The sequence below is a fragment of the Manis pentadactyla genome, chromosome 7 (assembly GCF_030020395.1).
Source record: "Manis pentadactyla isolate mManPen7 chromosome 7, mManPen7.hap1, whole genome shotgun sequence".
In the NCBI taxonomy this organism is placed as follows: Eukaryota; Metazoa; Chordata; class Mammalia; order Pholidota; family Manidae; genus Manis; species Manis pentadactyla.
The window spans coordinates 142,955,262-142,976,961 of record NC_080025.1 but is presented as its reverse complement, the minus strand read 5'-3'; the positions used below and the strand labels follow the sequence as shown (position 1 = coordinate 142,976,961).

The 21,700-nt window shown below is 42.8% G+C and overlaps 1 protein-coding gene and 1 non-coding gene across 3 annotated transcripts; one reads left to right on the top strand and one right to left on the bottom strand.

Moving 5' to 3' along the window:
• Positions 1–4,626: 4,626 nt before the first annotated feature.
• Positions 4,627–21,421, bottom strand: ZNF212 (zinc finger protein 212). Of its 2 annotated transcripts, none has more exons than XM_036899573.2 (5): positions 21,271–21,421; positions 8,757–9,146; positions 8,498–8,624; positions 7,358–7,447; positions 4,627–6,597 (listed from the first exon to the last, which is right to left on the bottom strand). In XM_036899573.2, the coding sequence occupies exons 1-5, from the start codon at positions 21,292–21,294 to the stop codon at positions 5,744–5,746; spliced, it is 1,485 nt and encodes a 494-aa protein (XP_036755468.2). In that variant the 5' UTR covers positions 21,295–21,421; the 3' UTR covers positions 4,627–5,743. The 2 variants fall into 2 exon arrangements, with proteins under 2 accessions (XP_036755468.2, XP_036755469.2); XM_036899574.2 differs by having other exon boundaries at positions 4,627–6,594.
• LOC130684463 (small nucleolar RNA SNORA2/SNORA34 family) lies at positions 12,861–12,996 on the top strand. Its single transcript, XR_008998761.1, has one exon. It is a non-coding gene; the product is annotated as a small nucleolar RNA SNORA2/SNORA34 family (small nucleolar RNA).
• Positions 21,422–21,700: the final 279 nt, after the last annotated feature.

The following is a 21,700-nucleotide window of genomic DNA, read 5'->3' as shown; positions in this document are numbered from 1 at the left end:
TTAAAACTACTTTTTTAGAAAGACCTCAGGAAAACTTCCATTTAAAAAAGGCCCTTCCTCCCTACCGCAGGCCCCCTTGGGAACCCTGGGTCTCCCTCCCCGAGGCTTACTTGCAGAGCAGGCACCCTGCTCAGGCAGGCTTTGCAGAGCCCTCCGCGCCACCCAGCCTTCACTCACCCATCAGCCACCCCATGGAGACCTTCTGCAGCTGGGGATCCAGGCTGGGCTTTCAGCAGGAGTAAACCCATCCCACTGAGGCCCTGAGGCCTCTTGAGTCAACCACTCAGTCTGGGACCCATTTTCCTCATCTGTAACCCAAGAGTCTTACTCTGGAAAACCACAATCAATGAACATAAAGTGAAATGTGTTGTATGCAGTTTAAGCTTTATTTTCTATCCTTTCTGCATTTCCCATTCAGTTTAGTTTTTGTCCAACAAGTCCACAAAGTCTTCCTATTAGAAATTACTCTGCAGTTTTGTTTGTTTTCTTTCTTTCCTTTTTTCTTTTTTGGTGGCGGCGGGGGGGTGTTGTTTTCTTTTGGTGCGTAAAGGAGAAAATTATTTACCTATTTATTTGACTCAAGCAAAAGTAAGTGTGGTCTGTTAAATGTAGTACAGAAAATAGAGTATTATCTTCTTGACGTAAGGTGCACCCCTAGAATTTGGGGCAAGGTTAGAAGTGTAACTTTAAGATAACAAGAAATCCAATCAATGTATGGCATTGTTCATGTGGAGATCCTTAGAGTAACCCAACCTAACAATTTGCAAATGTGTGCCAATTAAGAGCGTCCTTAGGATCTTATCAGGGTGGTCAGATGAACATATTAAGGATTACAGAATACTGCTAAGTTGTGATCTTATAAGGTAATAGTTAATGCCCAATGCAAATAGTCTGGAAAATAAATAGGAAAAAAAAGAACAAGCTCTGTTGGGGAAGACAGCTATAAATTTTGACAGCTGTTTTTTTTTTTAGAAAAGTTTCTGTAAGTCATTGATACTCAAACTTAAGTGTGTATCACAGTCACCTGGAGTGCTTGTTAAACTAGGTTGCTGGGCACCAGCCTCAGAGTTTCTAGGTCTGAGGCTGCAGCAGGTTGGGCGTAGCAGCATTTGCATTTCTAACCAGTTCCCAGATAATGCTGATCCTACTGGCCTAGTGGTCATGCTGTGAAAACCACAGCCTGCCTCCCATCTGCCCCACAGCTGCCTCCCATCACTATGCTCTGACTTTATATCGAAAAAGCCCCAAATCTTTACAACATAACGTGGTTTGCTGAGTGAATAGGCATCAGGCCAGGGGGAGCTCTAACAAAAATTCAAATTACCTCCATCCTTAATTACTGGTCTGTTTCTTGTGAGTTTGTTCTTTTTGGGGTCAGACCTCCTCCAGTGCCTGAATACCTGTGGGTGAAACAATGGATTTTCAAAGTGGAGGTGCAGACCCTGGAGGAATAGGGGTGCCTCCACCAAGGTGCATGTCACTCTGATACAGCCTGTCATCAGCCTGTTGCAGAAGGTGCGGTTGTCCGAGATTGAAGGCCACTAGACCACCACCTAGGATCACTCAAAGTGGGGCCAAGATAAGTGCAAGCATCCCCATGACAACATCCTCAGCCAAGAGATGGCAGCAGCTCAGCAGAATACCTGTGGCCCCCTCACCCTGTGATCCAGGCATGTGGTTTAGATGAGGAAGTGGATCTACACAAAATTATGAAGTGTTAAGAGGGGAATTATTGGTAGAGGAAGACCAGATATACAACCAAGTCCCCTTCCTCCATGAAGCCTCCCCTAGTTCAGACTAGGGGAGTCCCTATTCTGTGAACACCCATTATACCTGTTCATTTGACAGAAGTGAGCACCTATGTGGGAAGCCCCAGTGCTCAGAGCTGTGGAGTATGGTTACAATTAGGCTTGGTCCCTGCCTTCAAAAGGCTTCACAACCTGTTGACTCTACCTTGGCAATCTTGTCCACCTTTCCTTCCCTTCCCACTGCATCTGCACCCAGTCAGGTCCTCACTGGCTCTTCGTAGTCTCACTTAAAAACCTAAATTTCCCCCAACCCCAACCAAAAAGAAAAAAAAAAGCATGATGTAATTTTTATGAGGTTAGTATTCCTAAATCACAGCAGAATCAGGACACCCTTTTGCTCAAAACTCAGTTCCCCATTAGTAACTCAGTAAAATCCAAACCCCTTAGCCTGACCCCAACCCATCTTTCCAGTGTCATATACCCCACTTCTCACACCTCATCCTCAAAACTGAATGAACCGGTGATTTGTATTTGCCCCATGTCTCCTATTTTGGTCGTGTTGCTCCATTTAGAATGTCCTTCCTTCTTCCCACCCTTAAAGGTCCAGTTCAAAAGTCACCTCTCAAAAAGCCTTCCCCAACATCCCACAACTAAATGTACTTGTTCTCTGAATTCTTACAGACCTTTAGCCTAACTTAGGTCATGTAATTTTCTATCTTGTATTATATTCCCTTAACAGCCTGCAAGCCCGAGGGCACAATGTCTGTCTGCTTTGGCCTGTACCCACCAACAGACTCTGCACACGGAGGTATCTCAGGTATTCAGAGTGAACAAACTCGCAGGCAGAAAGGTATCTTGTGCTGAGAAAAGGGTTGTGCAATGAGTAGTACAGGAAGACAGAGTTTGATAGCACATAAACTCAACTAAAGCAAAGATCTTGTGTTTTGAACAGTGATGTATCTTTATAAAAATGCCAAGTCTTTATAAAAATGCCAAGATGACAGGTGTTCTATATATATTCGAATATAAGAAATGGAGGAGGGAAGCTTGCACAGAAGGGGGCTTGTAAACTGAGTGGTGAAAAATAAGTAGTGTTTGGTTCCCAGAGAAGGGCATTCCTGGGAGAGGGAAAGCATGAGCTGAATGTGGAGGTGGGAAAGTATGGCTTGTTTACTAAATGACAGGAAGCAGGATAGATAAATCAGAAAGTGAACGGTGAGAAACTCGGAGCGGGTTGGGTTGTCAGTCTTGAGTTCTGTACTAAAATCAGTCCTGCATCAGTAGCCGGCTGAGTGCACCACAAGACTTTGAGGAAAGCCCATGGCCAGTTTGTGTTCCAGGACAGTAAGTCTGGTAGCAAAAAGGCTGTGACTGGAGTAGGTGACAGTACTGAATAGCTCAGGTGGCTGATGATCAGGACCTTAACTGTAGGACAGGAAGGTGAGAAGATCGGACAGATCAGAGTCAGTAATATTTAGCATTTTGTTCTTATGTGTTGATTTAAATATTTTCAACTGATCATCCCTGTCCTTCAGATAAATTCCATTTCTGGTTTCCTTCGCAGCACCTAGCAGAGCAGGCCTTCTATGGACAGGTGACACAGGCGAGGTTGATTTTTTTTCTTAGTACAGTGCCTCTCTGTTCAAATCTCCAGATTCTGGGTCAGCGGGTCTCAGGTCTGCATTTCTACCAAGCTCCCAGGGAATACAATGCTGCTGGTGCAGAGAATACACTTTGGGTAACAAGAACTTAGAATTCAGCTTGGACACGAGGTATGTAATTGCGTACAACCAGAAGCAACAGCACAGTCAAGTGTGGGGGCTCTGAAGCAAGATGGTCTGGCTTCACAGCCACCTCTGTCTGCTTCCCTTCTCAGAAGCTTCTCCCCACATCTCGTGTAAAATGGGGTAAGAATCATATCCTTACATAGGGTCATGTGAAGATTAAGTTCATTTTAAAAACAGTGCCTCATACACGAGTGTTCCATAAATAGCAGTCCAATTGCTTAATACAATTATTTCCCTGCCTCAAGGAAAACAGTTTCGTTGGAGAACCAGGACCCTACCTTGTACTCTGTTTTTCTCCCCACAGTGCCTTGCACTGTGGGGAGAAAAACAGCTGTGTCACATTAAAGCACTCAATGAAGAATTGGGAGGTAATAATCAAGGACGGATACAGGAGTATCTATATTGCAAAAACTTGTGGGCAAAAGAGACTATAGAAGGAATTGAAGAGCGCAGCTCCAAGTTTTTGTACATATAATCTCAGCACCTGCCCTGACAACTTACCTGATGTTGTTTCTACACTAAGACAATTCCTTATCTTACAGCAACCTGAGTTTACTTTTATCTATTTATTTGTTCCTTTTTATCCCCGTATCTCACTCACAGCAGAGGCATGGGCAACTGTAATGCCTTTTATGTTTAACTTTTGGTTTCTGTGTTCTTAACAAAATGTCTTGTGTAATTTTTAATTTGCATAAACAGTATTTTGTTACAGATCTTATTCAATGTCTTATATTTTCCACTCAGCATTGTACTTGAAGATTGACCCATGTGGACACACAAACAGCTAAGCCAATATTCCAAACTGCTACCCGGTATAGCCAGTGTACCCACCCTGTTTTACCTGTCCTCTCTACCTCCCACTTTCCAACAACCGACACCCAGACTGTCAGCAAGCCATGGGCCACTGCAAATGGGGTCCCCCTTGAGTATTCTCACACATGCCCTCTTCTTGTCTGCCCTAGGTTTATGGAAGAATGCAGGTCAGGTTGTGCTGTCAGCCTCTGTCACGGCTCCAGGTCAGCCATCTCCTCCACCTTGGCCCCAGCAGGACATTCTTGACAAGTGGAGAAAAACATATACCATGAACTTTGTTTTTGTTTTTTTTGCTAGTAGCAACAAGTTTTATTCTAGGCAACTGCAAATCATCAAAGTGGTCACTTACATAGGACCCAGAAGCCCATTCCCATCTCCCCAAACAGTGAGGCAGGTATTCGACACCCCTGAGAGGCAAGCATCTTTGTGCTTTTTCTCCATTACCTCTGAAACAGTCAACCCAGAACTAAATTGAAAAGTGTGTAATCCAAACAATCTCAAGAAACAAGTGGTACCATAGAAACAAACTCAAACAACCACTGGTACAAGAGGAACGACCTTAAGTAACAAAGTAGCTTTCTACACGGGAGGCAGCAGAAGCCAGCCAGGACTGAGCTGGGAGGGGAGGACACCACCGTGAGGGGCCTCAACTCCCCAAGCGGCACTGGACTCTCAGCAACTCTACAGACCCCTTCATCCTCGGCAGGGGCTTTGGGGGGCCCACACCACGTTCATTCAGTTATCCCCACTTAAGAATGCCAAAGACCCCCCAAGAGGGAGCCCAGTGCTCTGCTCTGATCTCGGGCCTAGCCAAGGGTGGGTGGGCAGAAAGAGCCCCATGAACAATTCCCTCCTGGAGGGCAGGCCCTGTCCCCACATTTGGAACAACTTCTACAACACTGGAAAGCTTAAAAACAAGTGTCAAACTATATATATTTTTTAAATCAACTAAAATCTAATTCCAAAAAAAGGTTCTTCAGAGCAGGGTAAGCAATCCACTTAAATTACTTTTTCCACTTGTTATTAACAGAGACTAAAAAAAGGAGAGGGAATGGAGGGCCAGAGCTCTGCTCATGCCTCTGGCCCGACTCAACCCCACGGAACACCTGCAGTGCTGGGACAGGCCCTGGAACCAGTCACCAGTCACCAGGCCCTGGGAGACAGTCAACCCAGCCAACGACTATCAGCACATAAGGGAAAACCAAGACCTGAAGGAGCCAAAGAGACTCCAACTCAGCAGCAGGGTGAAGACGGCAGGCAGAGGCCCGGCCCGGGCAAGGCAAGTCAAAGCGACTCCCCTCGGGAAGCAGTCAGTCCCTGACTCCGCACAGTGTCTCTCTGGGGGGACCAATGCCAGCCCCCTCCGCCCCCCAGCCGGGCGAGGGGCTGGCACCCTTAAAGCAGACCACTGGGCCCTGCAGGCTCTGGGGCCGGCCCGCCCCGCTCGCGCTGGTGGATCTTCTGGTGCTGTAGGAGGTGCTGCTTCTGGACGAAGCTCTTCTCGCACTCGCTGCAGCTGTAGGGCCGCTCGCCCGTGTGGATGCGCTGGTGCCGCACCAGGTCAGACGGGTGGCTGAAGCTCTTGCCACAGTAACCACAGATGAGGGAACTCCGGCTCTTCCTCCAAGGGATGTGGCCGGGCAGCGCCACCAGGCTGTTCGGCGAGAACCTCTCCTGGACACGGTGACCAGCACTGGGTCCCTCTTGCAAGTGGCAGCGCTGGTGGGTCACCAGGCTCACTCTGCAACTGAAGCTCCTCAGGCACACGTTACACTGATGCAGCTTTGCCTTCCTGGACTGGGGCTTCAGCCGTGGCCTGGGTCTAAGGCTCACCTCGGGCTCCGCGGCTCTGTAAGACCCCCACCCCGAGTGCATCCGGAGATGTGTGGCCAGCTGCTGCTTACAGCGGAAGTTGATCTCACACTCTGAACATTCACAGGGACTGGAAGCGTCCCTCTGCAGCTGCCCATGTCCCTGAGCCAGCGGCATCTGCCTACTAGGCTTCTGCTCCAGGGGGCTGCCCAGAGTCCTGCTGCTGCTGGCGTCTCTACTGGCCTCGATGGCCTCCTCCAGATTAGTGTCTCTGGGACCCGATTCCAAGAGGGCAGAACTGCCCTGCCCATCCCAGAGTGCAGTCGGCTCTGGGCTCAGGAAAGTCTGCTCCTCAGCAATGGCCGAGAACCCTCCGGGAAGATCCACAGAGCCTCCCTGTGTGAACTGTATTTCCTGCTTGATCATAACCCCTTCTGCTGCCAAGAGAAAGAAGACCAACAAAAATATCACATTCTAGTACCTTCGGTTTCTTAGGATCTAAACAAACATCTGTGCATTTCAAAGCAGCTCAAATCAAAGCACCCCAGGATCAAGACAGTTAAGACAATTTGCAGGAGGATGAGACTGGCCGGGTTCCAAGACCTGAAAAACTAAAGCTACGCTCAGGTAAAGGCATACTGATTGGTGATCTGGACATATTATTCTTACAGAAGAATGTTATAACTGTTAGTTCTCCAAGCTTGTCCACAAATTGGTATTTAATCCCTGTGAAAAATGGCAGAATACAGCATAACATCAAGAGTGTTAAAATAGTAAATGTGAATGACAAAAACCAAACAAGGCAGTAATTTAAAAATTCATGTATCCAGCTCTGTTCTTCCCGAATATTCTCCCAAAATTACCTGGCTTATAAATGCTCTCTTGCCTCTCACCCAGGTAGCTTTTCTCCTGAAGACTTGACCAAACCTATTCTCAATCTCCAGCAGGTCTTGACTAAAGCCTATTATGGACTCTACTCTGTAGAGCATCAAGTATAATATGGTCATGAACCTCAAGGACTCTACATAGTGGTAAGAAGTTAAGACACACATATAATAGGTGAACTAATGAAAATCATGAAGGAATCTAGATAAGTAAATGCCAGATGAGGTTAGTGATAATCGTTTGGCAGTGCAGCAGTGAGAAAGCTCACTATAGGCTTCAGGGAGTGGGATGGAATATTCTAGAATGACTCACCTGGGTGGATACCACCAGGGCCTTCGTCCTCCAAGTCACCCAGCATGTCTGTACCCAACTCTGCTTCTTCTTCTGGCTGGCCAAGGACCTCTGGGTTGGAGACGGCACAGTGTGAGCCCAGGAGAGTGTAAAGCTTACTGTGCACTGGTCACTTGTCAATGAACAAGGTGACCAGTGTCAGGCAGTCAATATTAAAACTTTAAAAGACTCAAGGGTACAGTTCTTGTCACTTTCCCCTAGCAGTTTGGGACCATTAGGAGATGACGGCCAGTTCGAGGGTCCTATCACCTGCCTTCAGTGCTCCTCACTGGTCACTGGGGCTCAGGCAGGCAGGCCGCAGGCCTGCTGTACTCTGCCCGACACCACCGCTTCCTCACCGGCATGTGTCTCCACCTGGTGCCTCCTTTCAGGGAACCTAGCGACATCCGTGCTAAAGCACTGCAAGGGAAGGCAGGCACCATTATCCCTGCTGTGCCAGATGAGGAAATAGCCACTACAGACACTGACCCAACCCACGTCCCCCAGCCACCCCTCCGGCCCCTCTGCTCCTTCCCTCTCCCTCCACTCTACTCCAGTCACACTGGCCTTCTTGACACTACTCCGTGGACAAAAGTTGTAAGATTTTGCCTACCAAACAAAATGCATTTATTATGTAATAGCTAACATTTTACCTATCAAAATGTGTTATCTATTAGTACTTCCAGTCAATACAAAATAAACACTGAGCCCACAAAGAATGGCTATACTTCCAGCCAAATGCCAAGAAAAATTCTTTAGTCAGCCTGTGCTGCCTGCCTCATCCCAGGTATAAAGGATTTCTTGTCAAACAGTCTTAAGTATTAAAAAGAGGAACCCCAGCTGTATTACACTATAATGCAAATGATGACATCTTAGCTATTAGTAAAAATTATCTAGAACTGACTCCCTGACCACAGAGAAGAAATACAAAATGCACAACACCAAGACCTTTCCAAAAGCCTTTGTGTCTTGAGGACCAGCAGACTCGTTTCCCAGCCCAGCACAGGCCAGCAGAGGCCCCAAGGCCCACCAGAATCCCACGGGCAGTCTGGGTCTCAGGCTACTTGGCCAGGAATTGCAGGATGGCTGACAGACAATTCTAGGGATAAGAATGTGACTTACTCAGAGAGACCAGAGTCTCATAGTTGCTCTTCATCACATTTCTGTACAGCTCCTTCTGCCAGTCCTCCAGATTCTCCCACTCCTGCTCTGAGAAACAGACTCCATCATTCTCAAGTGACCTGGTCACCTGCAAGTACAAACGTTACACAGTGAGTGCCTCCAGTCACAGCCACGAAGGAAAAGCCAGCAATTCAACATATTAAATAATAAAGGGTCAGGCACCCCATCTCGTCTAACTCTTAATCCTCCAGGAGACTACCTTGGGGGCCTCCCCCTTGCTGCCCGGGGGCAGCCGCAGGACCCAGAAGTTCCTGTTCCTCAGCAGGTTCTCCATGTTCTCCAGCCGCCTCTGCAGCAGCCCGTACTCCTGCAGCAGGGTGCCCAGCACGGCCCACTTGCCCTCCAGCTGGTTCCCGAACTCCACGGCCGTCTTCTCGCAGTCGGCCAGCTTCTTCTCCGCGGTCCCCGTCCGCCCCTCCAGATTCTGGAGCTGGGCGGCCTGGGACTCCATCTTCTTCTCCACAGCCTGAATGGCAGCCACCACGGTCCAGAGGGAGATCTCCGTAGTCTGCAAATAGGAGCTTTTGTCTGTCGCTTGTGCAGGCAGTGCGGAAGCAGACAAAGGTGTGGAGCGGCGCTTCCTCCTGTGCTGAATGAAGAGTGAGCACAGGGTCAGCCAGCGTCACTCCCAAACATCAAGAAAAGAAACCAAGCGGTCCAGTAGGTCCAGGAGCACTTCAGAGCTACCCAGTTCTTACTTTTTTTTAAAAGCATGTTATTTTGTATTCTGATACTACAAATTATAGGTGTAAACTGTAATAAGGAAATACTAATGTAAAGAGAAAGAAAAAAATTATGTAAAATACCACTATTCAGAAATATGCTGTTAGAATTTTGGTGAATTTCTTATCAGTTTTTCTCATCTTTTAACATTTCTTTTCCAGCAAAGTTGAAGTCACACTGTACATGCTGTTTTGTTACCTGTGTTTCACACTTAGCATATTCTGTAAGACTTTTCCCTTATCAGTATGTTGTTTTTTTTTTGGTATCATTAATCTACAATTACATGAGAAACATTATGTTTACTAGGCTCCCCCACCACCAAGTCCCCCCCACAAACCCTATTACAGTCACTGTCCATCAGCGTAGTAAGATGCTGTAGACTCACTACTTGTCTTCTCTGTGTTGCACAGCCCTCCCCGTGCCCACCCCACATTACACATGTTAATCGTAATGCCCCCTTTCTTTTCAGTAGTTTTTTAAACCAATTTCTATTTGACATTTTGGACTATTTGGAATATTTTACTACAATAAATGATGTACTTTACATCTATTCCTGACTCCACATTCCTGCCAGACTTCACAGGTGATCATGCGAGCCCTGCTGAAAACCTTTTGGCTGCCCCCAACAATAAAGACAAAATTCTTCAGCAGGATCTACAAGACTCAGCTCATTCGTCCTTGCACCCAAGCAGCTAGCATGGTAACCCCTACTAAATCCTTAATAAATGTTTACTGAAATGATTTGACTAACTCTACTGACATGTTCCTTATGCTTCTCATTTGTACGATCTGTCTCTGAAGGAAAATCACTGTGGTTGAAGCTCAAAATTACCGACCATTTGTCCTACTGTATGTTTGTGTTAGTCAGTCCTAAGCCCCCAAAGATCCATATTCTTTGCTATGGTGCACATTTTATTCAAGGTTGCTTCTCCAACCACCAGGATGACACCAAGACACCAAGAGGAAATACCTTGGAAAGAACTGCTGGGGCTGGGGCGTATGGTCTGGAGACACAGGACAAAATGAAATCGACTGGCACAGAACTGAACACTTAAACTTGGCCATGGTCTACCAGTTATTCAACTCAGTTCATTATCCAAGATATCGGTCAAAAGCTTAAACATCACCCCCCACCCCCAAAAAAAAGTTAAAGGGAAGTTTAATGTAAAAGATAGATACAAATAAACAAAACAAAATATCAGACTATTGGATAAACTCATCTCTTCACATGTTCTGCTTTTAACCTTAAGTCTCTGAGTTCTGAGTCTCCAGCTTTTGGAAGTCTCCATCCTCTCCAAGGCCCAGCAATTTGTTGTCTGCTAGCACTTTTTACAAACAGGAAAGTGGGATCTAAGCAGCAGAATAACTCCCCTCCCCTTCCACACAGTAAAAGGTAGAGAAGAGTAGTTAAACCAAGTTTCTTCTTTTCTTCTATTTTGAATTATCTGTTTTCATGGAAACAATTCAAACGTTCATCAGCTGGTGAATGGATAAACGAACTATAGTGCATTTATATGTCAGGGGTTGAATTAAATCTCCACAAAAAGATATGTTGAAGTTCTAACCCCAGACCTTCAGAAAGTGATTTTATTTGGGGACAGGCCTTTATAGAGGTAATCAAGTTAAAATGAGGTCAGTAAGGCAGGTTCTAATCCAATATGACTTGCTTATCTTATTAAAATAGGGGAAATTTGACCACATAGACAGATGCCCAGAGAGAAGAGGATGTGAAGACAAACATGGGGAGAAGACAACCGTGTGACGATGGAGGCAGAGGTTGGAGTTCTGTTGCCATAAGCTAAGAAAATGCCTGGGGCCTCCAGAAGCTCTGAGAGAGGCACAGCACAGATTCTCCCTTACAGCCCTCAGAGAGAACCAATTCTGTGGACACCTTGACTTCAGACTTCCAGCCTCCAGAATCATGAGCCAATAAACTTCTCTTGTTTAAACCTCCCAGTTGGTGGTACTTTGTTACAGCAGGAACTAATATACCACCAAACTAACACACAGCAGAACACTACTCAACAGGAAGAAGGAACAAACTGTCGATATATGTAAGGCTATGGACATAAAAGCCATGAATGAATCCCAAAAGCATTATGCTAAGTGAAAGAAGCCAAATGCAAAATGCTACATTCTAGGACACTCCGGGAAATTCAAAGCTATAGGAAGAAAAAACAGATCACTAGTTGCCAGGGATGGGAGTAAGGGAAGGAGACTGATTACAAAAGGGCACTGTCTGGAGTGATGGAAAAGCTCTATCTCCTGGTAATATGATGGTTATACATTTGTCAAAATGCACTGAATTGTATGCCTAAAGAGTGAATTTTACTGTATGTAATTGTATCTTAATAAACAGGTCTTAGAATGTCATGGTAGGAGAAAATGATAACTGTTATAAAAGATACCATAAACAGTCTAAAAACAAACAGGGAGAGAATATTTGTAAACAGGATATGGAGTAGAAAGAAACAATAAATAACACCAAAACTAAACTGCAAACTATGATTTGTGAAAGTGGAAATGCAGGTGGTCAATAAGCAAAAGAAAAAGACAACCACATTAACAGAAAGGAATGCAAATATACCCAGTGGAACCACTTTTTACCCACCATGCTGGCAAACAGAAAATAGAGCAATTGGGAACATTCAGAGCTGATTATGATGTGATAAAACTGGCACTTCTGAACACTCCTAGAAGGAATGAAAAATACTACAAACTTTTAGGGAAGAAAATATCATAAAAGTCATTAAAAGCCCTCTAACCTAGTGATCCCACTTACAGGAACCTATCTTACAAAAAAAATGGCATCATTATTTAATAACATATATGCAGAGATGACTACTGGTAACACTCTTTGGAACAGCAAAAACCCAGAAATAATCCAGATGTCTAACAAAGGAATGGTTAAATTAAGGCACAACCAATGATGTTCCGCAACTGTCAACAAGAAGGTTAGATCTTTATGTGTGGTTTGAAAACGTTTTCATCATACACTGACAAGTTAAAAACGCAACTTTGAGATAAATATATTGTGATCTCACTTTCCTAAAGAGAGAAATCTATGTGTATGCTTGTGTCAGCATTCGGAAAGATCTGGAAAGTCACCCAACTACATGATTAGCACAACTTATCCTCAGGAGGATGAAAGACAGTGATTTTAATCTTTCAATGAAACTATTGCTTGTTTGACATTTTCTAATAAACACATTCTTTCATTATTTTTTTCTTAAATTCTGTATTTAAGAGCATTCCTAAAAAAAAAAAAAGTATTCCTGAAGCCAGTGAAAAATACAAAAAGTACACTTCCACTGACCATACTTCTGGATTTTCTGGGATTCTGCTTGAATATTCCATCATATTGTGAGACTGTGTACCCTACAGTGGGCCTGCAGTTATGGTCAGAAACCCATCACTACTAAGTATAAGACATGGTCCCTGTTGTTAAGGAACCGAAATCTGCTTGAGTGAAACCCAAAACAATTAATAACATTCTAAAGTGATTTTAAGTTGGACTAGATATCATTTAAGGTCACTTCCAACTCTGAGATACTATGACTTTTTAATATTGACTAGTTTAGAGGCCCTGACTGAAGACCAGCAATTACACTATGGCTGTTGGTTTCAAGCAGAGGCCCAAAGACTGTCTTTCTTATCACCTGCTGGCTGTTCTGGAAACTCAGCAGAGAATGGCTGTTTCACCGGAAGACACAACCCACAAAAATAATAATAATAAAATTAAAGTTGAATAGTTTAAAAAAGACAACTCATATAATACATAAGATGTATTTAGTGGCAACAAATGCCATGTAACCATCATTCAGTTATTTATATACATCATCTTTGAAGCCCTTTGTGTGACTCTAAAGTAACTACTACCCTGAATTTGGTTTTTCATTATTACATGCCTTTTTAAATATTTTTACCACGTGTTTCCAAAACAGTACGTTCTTTAAGTGTGCATGTTTTAGAGTTTTATATAAATGCAATCATTCTTCTGTAACTCCTGAGAATATCCTGTTGTGGTAGGTGGCTGTTTCTCTTTCACTTCTGTATAGTACTGCATTGTGTGACAATTTCTTTTCCTTTTTTAAAAAACTGAAGTACTGTTGACATACATTGTATTAGTTGTAGGTGTACCACAATTTATTTTTCCATTCCACTACTTCTGTTTCCCCACTTTGTCATTACAAGCAGTGTTACAATGAATAGGATTACAAATGGCTCCTAGTAGATATGGGCAAGTTTCCTGAGGGTATGGTCCTAGGAAGGGAATTGTTGGCTCAAAGGGTATATACACATCCAGAACTTAAGTAGATAATGGCAAATTTAAAGTGATTGTACCAATTTCACTCCTGTCAGAAGTAGATAAGCATTCTGGACATCCCACAACTATGTCACCACTTGTTATTATCAGACTAAAACTTTAGTCCCTCTAGTAGGTCTAAAATGATGTCATCATGTTTTCCATCTGCATTTTCCTTGATTACTAACAAGGGTAAGCATCTTTTTTAATGTTTATAGGCCATTCAAATTTCCTTCAGTGACCTTACCTGCTGAAGTCTTTTATCCATTTATCTTTTGGGTTATCTCACTTTTCCTTATTGTCTCATAGAATTTCTCTGTAAATTCTGGATACTAATCTTTATCAGTGTTACAAGTATCTTTTCTTATTTTTACTTCATTTTAAAATTTTCTTTCTCTTTTGATAAAAAGTTCTTAAGTGTAAAAAAATATCTTTATCCCTATTCCACAGTAGTGTGTCCTATGAATACTTTATAGTTTTTCTTTTCATACTTAAGTATTTACCTCATACTAGAATTGATATTTGTACATGGTGCAAAGCTCAATTTTCATATGGGAAATCAATAGATCTAACATTATATATAATGAAAAATCAATTTACCCACTGATCTGTAATGCTCTCTGTCATAAATCAATTTTTCATATGTATCAGTCTGTTTCTGGCATCTCTATTCTTCCTACAGGTCAATTTTTCTATCACTTTACCAATATTACAGTCTTAATGATAATAACTTTTTTATAATTAATGATATCTAGTAAGACAAGTCCCAGCTCCTTGTTTCAGAGGAGTAACTTGACTCTACTTAGCCTACTGATTTTCTACAAACCTAAAAGTTTTCATAAAAGTATCTTTAGAAATTTTGTCTAGAACTCTGTCAAATCCACAGATACATGTGAGAAATGACATTTTTAGGATGAAATATTTCAAAGCAAATATAGTATGCCACTCCTTTCTAAAGGTGCTTTTAATATCTTTCAATATTTTAACATATTCCCTAGGTAACTGTTCCAATCACTGATCCCTGTATAACAAATAATCCCCCAAAATTAGTGGCTTAAGACAACAATGTCTATTTTGCTCATGAATCTGGAGTTAAAGGAGGGTTTGGCAGGGATAGTTTGTCTCTGCTCTATTACATATCAAGTGAAGCAAATCATAAGCAGACTCTGGAATCACTGAGAAATTCCAAGTCACTAGGAGATACTCTGGTCAACAGCCCTACCTAATGTCCCAGCCTACAGTCAGCATCAGCTGACAAAACACTTTCATTTCTAGTAGGGTTTGTTTGGTCTTCTCTCTTTTTTTCATTAATAATACTTCAGTATTATATACTGATAGATATATGAATTAAAAACTTAATCATATCTTCTATATTTGTATTGTTCAACATAATAGCCACTAGAAACACATAGCTGTTTAAATTAATTAACCTTAAAAATTCAGTCTTCAGTCATAAAAGTTACATTCCAAGTGCTTAATACCCATATGTGACTAGTGACTATTATATTGAACAGCACAGAGTACAGTATTTCCATCATCTTAGGAAGTTCTACTGGATGTACTATACCCTAATTTTTTCTCCTTGATCTAGTATTAGGATTGTGTTAAGATCTACTACAACAGTAAATTTTCCTTGTAGTTCTGTTGATTTTTGCTTTTGTGTATTTTGCGGCTATATAATTAGGTGCACATAAGATTACAAATGTCATTATCCAAGCTGGTGAAACTGAGTCTTTACCATTATAAAAGTAGTAGTAGCCTTCTACCTCTAGCAATATTAATATAGTTTAGCCAACTTTCTCTAGATTAGTATCAGCCTGGTATATGATTCCCTATCCTTTTATATTCAACCATTTCTATAGCTTTATCTTTTAGCTGTAGCTCTTAGAAAACGTACAGTTGGGTTTTCCCCCATCCTGACAATTTCTGCCTTTTAACTAGATTATTCAGTCCATTTACATTTATTGTAACTGTTGATCTATTTTTATTAATTTTTTTTGGTTCATCCCATCTTTCTTTTCATCTTCTTTCTTACTTTCTCTTAGGTGACTTCTTTCTTATTCTATCATTCCTCTTTCTAATTTGTAAGTTTATAGCCAATCTCTAGTTCTTTAGTAATTATCCTACAAATTATGAGAAGCATACCTACAGAGGCCTTTAAACACCTGAATTCTGATCAACTCTTCCTAACTTCTACATCGGTGCTGCCATGCATTTGAATTCTGCCCTTTTCACCCCACAAGATTACTAATTTCATTCAGTCAATTATTTGTTTTTATTTACCCATTTTTATGGGTTGGTATACTTTCTTACATTTTCAGACTTTCCAGTTGAGATAATTTTCCTTTTCCCTGATGTATATCTTTTAGAATTTCCTTTAAGGAGAGTGTATTGGTAGGAAATGCTCAGTTTTAATTTGTGCAAAATTTTTATCTTGCCCTTGTTTTTGGAAGTCTACTAAAGAACTAGAAATTACTAAAGAACCAGAATTGTTTTTGGAATGTATTTTTGCTGAGCATAAAAACACAGTTATTTTGTTTCACAGTTACTTTGTTTCAGACCATTGACAGTAGCATTCTACTGTTGTTTGTCTTCCACTGTTGCTGTTGAGAAGCTGGGCCCCATTAGTCATGTGGCAGTTCATTTGATGGTAAGCTTTTTCCTCTGGCTGCTTTTAAGAATTCTCTTTGCCTTTTATCCTGTACTTTCACTATTACATGCCTAGGTAGAGATGTCTTTTTTTCATTCTGCTCAGGATCCACTGGGTTTCTATGTGTTAGCATTTGCATCAGTCCCACATTACTTTCAGCCACTTAGCTATTCATCAAATTCAACCTCCAGTGCAGAGAGAGAGAGAGAGAGAGAGAGAGAGAGAGAGAAAGAGAGAAAGAATTTTCCTTTCCTTCTGGTATTTTAACATCTGAAATCTTTGAAAGTCTGATTTTTTCTGGCTTTTCCTCATAGTTTTTCATTGGTCATTTTTTTGTGTGTGTGAATTCATTTTTCTTAGAATTTTATCTATGGGAATTACTTGAAGTCAGTTAAATGCAGCTTCCTCCAGAACAGATGTGTGTTTATTTCTGATAGTTGCAGGCTCTACTTTAAACTGCATTCTTGGCTTGAGGTTTCTTGGACCACCCAGGTAGTACAAACTCAGGCAATAAACCCACATAAGGACCACCATGAATTTCAAGGGGTACCTTGCACCCATCTCTGGTTTGACACAATTTTCTTTGCAATCACCTAGGGGTAAGAGCTTACTTTCAATTCACTCTGAATGTGGGGCTTTGGAAATCTCAACTCTATATGAGATTGGGGTAGAAAGCCTCTTAAGACTCCCCATCGGAGTTTTGTCTTCTATTTTTCAGGTCCCTTAAGGTCATAAACAGCAAAGATGAATGTTTAGCAAATGCCCTCAAAGTTGGCCTCAGAAGTCATCTTTGGGCTCTTTACTAACATATATTTCAGGTATGCATTTTTAGTTGTTTTCACTAGGGCACCTCCCTGGCCATAGGGTCAAAAGAAAGGTACAGAACCCTCATCTATAGACGAAAATATGTTCAAAAACAATTTACATATGTTCTACAATGACACATGGTAAGTTATTTAAAGGGTAGTTTGGTATTTTGGGGGACCTTTAAGGCTTCCTTTTAACAAGGTCTATTGGTGACACATAGGTTAACTATACACTGACCAGTCTGGAAGTTAGTAACTTGTACCCAACTTTAATACTAATTTGATTTTGAGAAAAACCAAGCCTTTGACTGTATCAGCTTAAAGTCAGATGAGGTAAATACTGTGTACATTTTGTTTTGTCTTTACAATTCAGTTGCAACTGCAAACACTGTTCTCTAACTATTCCAATCCTTCCCCTCTTAGTTCTTGCCTGTCAAGAATCAAATAGTAAATGACAATATCTTTATAGGCAGAATTGAAACATTTTATCTTTCCCTCTACCTGATCCTTCCAGAATTTAAAAACTCTCAGTGACTATTTTTATATTTCATGTCAGTATGTTTATTTGCATAAGCTCAGTAAGAATCTGCTTTCCTTGTAAGAGGACCAATTAAAAACACAGGTTATATTACCAGGGCTTTGACTAGAATGTCATACCTGAGAGACACATGCATAAACTCAGACATGAACAGTTTTAAGGAACTAAGGTTGACTTTATATAGCCAACAAAGCCCCTTGGAAGAACTGGCCTGGTACCTTGCTTACAAGGTTCCCAGCAGCCTTACCAGGTGAGTAAGGAAGGTCACTTCCTGGCAGGGGCAGGAACCTCAGGATGTCTTGGGGACCTCGAGAAGAGAGGAATTCACTCAAATCTACAGGTACTGCAGGCAAAACCTGATGGCAAGTCTGGCTTGGCTTTCTGGCCTTGAGGTCTTTAAAAGTCCAATCCATAGTTCCTTATAAAAAGTTCCAGCAAAACACATTTAAAAGAGCTTATGTAATCAATTGCTCTTCTTGCTACACTTTTGCAAATAATCAAGACAAGTGTTAATTATTTTCTTAATCTGGTTACTTCTAATAAAAATGACAGTGATTTTAGAGAAAAGTATTGTTTCAATAATGCAGCCTTATCCATACTAAATCCTAATACTAGTCATTAGGACATAAACTAGATCCAGAATTCTAGTTTGATCAAAATATCTGGCTATGATTTTCCAGATGTGTTAGTTTTCTCCCATCATTTCAATTAAAGTTTTACTCTTTCTAGTTCTCATATTCAACCATGCATTCTTAATCTCATCAAGTTTGTCCTTCCATAATGGAAAATCCAACTCCAGATGTTGCTACTTAACCTAATAACGCAATTTGTTCTAGCTTGCCTAGAAGCCACAAAACTACAAATAGTAATAGAAATGGAACCTGGAATAGAAGTGCCCATCTTCCGAGGCCCTCTCAACTGACCACTGATGGAGACCTAACTGCACCCTTTACTGTGCCCCTTCTCAGCATGAAGCAGCCAGAGCAGTTGTCACCCCCTTTCTCTAGCAGCAGCTAGGGTCTCTATCTGTAGAGGGGGGAATGAGACAGGGACCGTGTGCTCAGACAGAGTAGGGTGAGGGCCTCCAGAAAAAGCAAGGCAAGATATTTACGGTCAAAGCAAAGTAACAATATAAAGTCCCTATCGAAACTGTGTTCATTCCTTCCTAATTACAACCCTTAAATAGAATTCGTGCCTCATATCAAATTTACCGAGTATCATAATTCTTCCAAGTGGTAAAGATACCTCAAGACAAATGCTGGGCATAGAAGCTACAGGACATAAATATGCAAAGAAATAAAAAGCTAACCATTTCAAACAATAAGGCTTCTCTCTCACTTACCAACTTCACATTTCCCTGTATGGCCCCGGAAGATGACTGGTTAGCCAGAGACAGGTAAGATTCCTCAAGGGAGGAACAATCTAAGACAGGCACAGTCGCAGGGGGGTCATCGGGTGAGAAACTGGGGATCAACAGAGGTGAGGCTTAGAACCTCACTCCCCTGTTCTGAGAGAAATCTTCTGCATACGTGGATGTTTTATTCCCCTTGTCTAGCTTGGATTAACACATAGTCTACAGGCACACACCTGATCATCTACATTTGCTCTCTTACAACACTACACTATGTTTTCTACCTTTATCTTGTATCTACCTACCACTTCAGCATTTTATTAAAAATAATAATAATAAAGAGAGAAATGTGGTATCCACATATAAATCAAGTATAAAAATCAAATGAGTATTCATATTTGAACTGACTGTTTATAGTTCATAATGCATGAGCAAAACCGAAGGTTTCTGTGATGGCTGCCCTTGTACTGTTCACCATGTAACTTATTCATTATGTAAGAATTTGTTCTCCATGTAAGAACTTGTTTGTTATGCCTCAGAAGATTGGAGACTGGCGAAAATTAGGCTTGGGTGGATTAATGATTGTGCATTGAGCATTGACTCCCCTATACAGAATTTTATTGTTGTTAACAACTATTTGATCAATAAATATGAGAGATGCCCTCACAAAAAAAAAAAAAAAAAAAAAAGTATACACTTCCGATGGTAAAATAATAAGTAACCGGGATGTAATGAATATAGTCAAGATATTGTAACAGCTTGGTATGGTGATAGCTGGTACCTAGAATTGTCATGTATATAAATGTTGAATCACTATGTTGTACACCTGAAACTAATGTAATGTAATACTGTGTGTCAACTACCCTTCAATAAAAAATAATTATCTACAAAAAAAAAAAAAAAAGAAACTGTGTTCAGCATTATGCAAAGTCAAGGTCACACTAATTCTCTAGGGTAAAGATACTAGACTATGAGTATTAGACATCTCCAGTGAGATCAGTTAAAGATCAAAAGGCCAGGAGCAACTTGGCCTGGAGTGTTTGAGTGTTGTGCAAATAAAGAAGGGTATCTCAGCATAACCCGTGACTTCACTTACAGCTCTAGCAAACAGACAACAACCCAGCCCACCTTGAGGGCAGGGCAGGTGGTACAGGTCCACACCCTAAGCTCTCAATTCCCCAAAATCCTCAACTGCCTATAAATCCCCTAGACAACACACCACCCCGGGCTCTCTTGTCCCCTCCTGGCATAAGCCAGAAGCTCTGTCTGTCTTCTCACTGTATCTCTCAATAAAAGTCTCTGTGCTCTCCTAAAAAAAAAAGAATCAAATAAAATGCACCCTGTTCACAGTAGTGTTCACCACAGGATCTCCTCAGCCTCTACTCGCACAAAGATCTCACATGGATTCTCAAGTGTTTCTTGACCAAGAAATACTGCATTAAAAATCCATTCAATGCCATCTGCCCTTCCCGTAGCAAATACTTTTGTATTATCAAATTAACCACCTCTTCGGAATAATATGAGAATGTCAGAGCTGGAAGGAGCCTTAGAGATCATCTAACAACTTAAACTTAAGAGTCCAACACTCAATTTACAGTTAAAGAAACGGAGGCAACAGTTGCCTGAAATCACTCAACTGGATGGCCGAGAGCTGAGTTACCGCTGAAATCCGGTTTCTTGATTCCATGCCAGGGATTTTCTTCACCCCAAGACCCCAGTCTTGATACTCTCTGAATGGGGATGTCCGTGCTTGGGAGAGAAGGGGAGAGACCGGACATCTAAACAAAGCAAAACCCAGCAACTACACCGTGAGGTAACATCTGTCTGTCCCCAAGGAGAGGAAGGCCAGCCTGACTTCAACCTGTGCCTGCAACCCGAGTACATTAGTCTGTAGAAGAGTGCGGCAGAAAGAACGAGCAAAACACATCAGATTACGAGTTGGCCACGGAGAGGCAGCGCGTCCCGGGTCCCCGGAGCACTGGGCGAGCTCACAGGCAACGCGGGGGACCCAGGGCTTCCCAAATGCACCGCCTCTCCAGCCTGGAGAGGGTGTCTCTCGGCGCGACGAAACTTGTGGGGACGGTCGCAAAGCCAAGAACACGAAACAAGCCTCGGAGAAGTTGCTCGGCGAAGGCGCGTGTTGCTGGGGCTCTAGCCCAGCGCGGAAGGGGCCGCAGGCGGTTAGGGCAAAGCCCGGGGGTCGCGGGGTAATGTCGGTGCTCGCCAGCAGCGGCCCCGGGACCCCCAGCCGCGCCGGAGTCCCGACCTCCAAGCCCCGCCCCGGCCAGGAGCTCCGCCACCCGAACAGGCCCCCAAGTCCGTGCCAGGCGGACTCTTACCCGAGCAGGCGCTGACTCCGCCATGGCTGCCGGTCGCCCCTCACCGCCCAAGCCCCGCCTGATACCCCGCGGGCTGCGCGCCAGTCCTCAGGCGTCCGGCTCCTCCTCGCAGGCACCACCACACCGGTGTTGATACAAAGTGCATTGTGGGAACGCAGCCCTCGCGAGCCAAGACCGGCTCCAGCCGCTCTTCCTCGCCGTGAGGGATTGCCATAGCGCCCCCACAAGGCAGGAGGGCGAACAGCAGCTCGGCGCTCCAGGCCAGAGGGCGGAACCGCAGACCAACTCAGTCCCTCCGAGGTGAGTGGAGCCTTAGAATTACAGGCAAACCCACTAGCCTTTGTCAGTCTTCTACGTACCCAGCACTGTGTTGGGTGCTTTGAGGGATTTTAAAAACTCAGACTTCGAAGGAAGAACATGTAATCTGGTT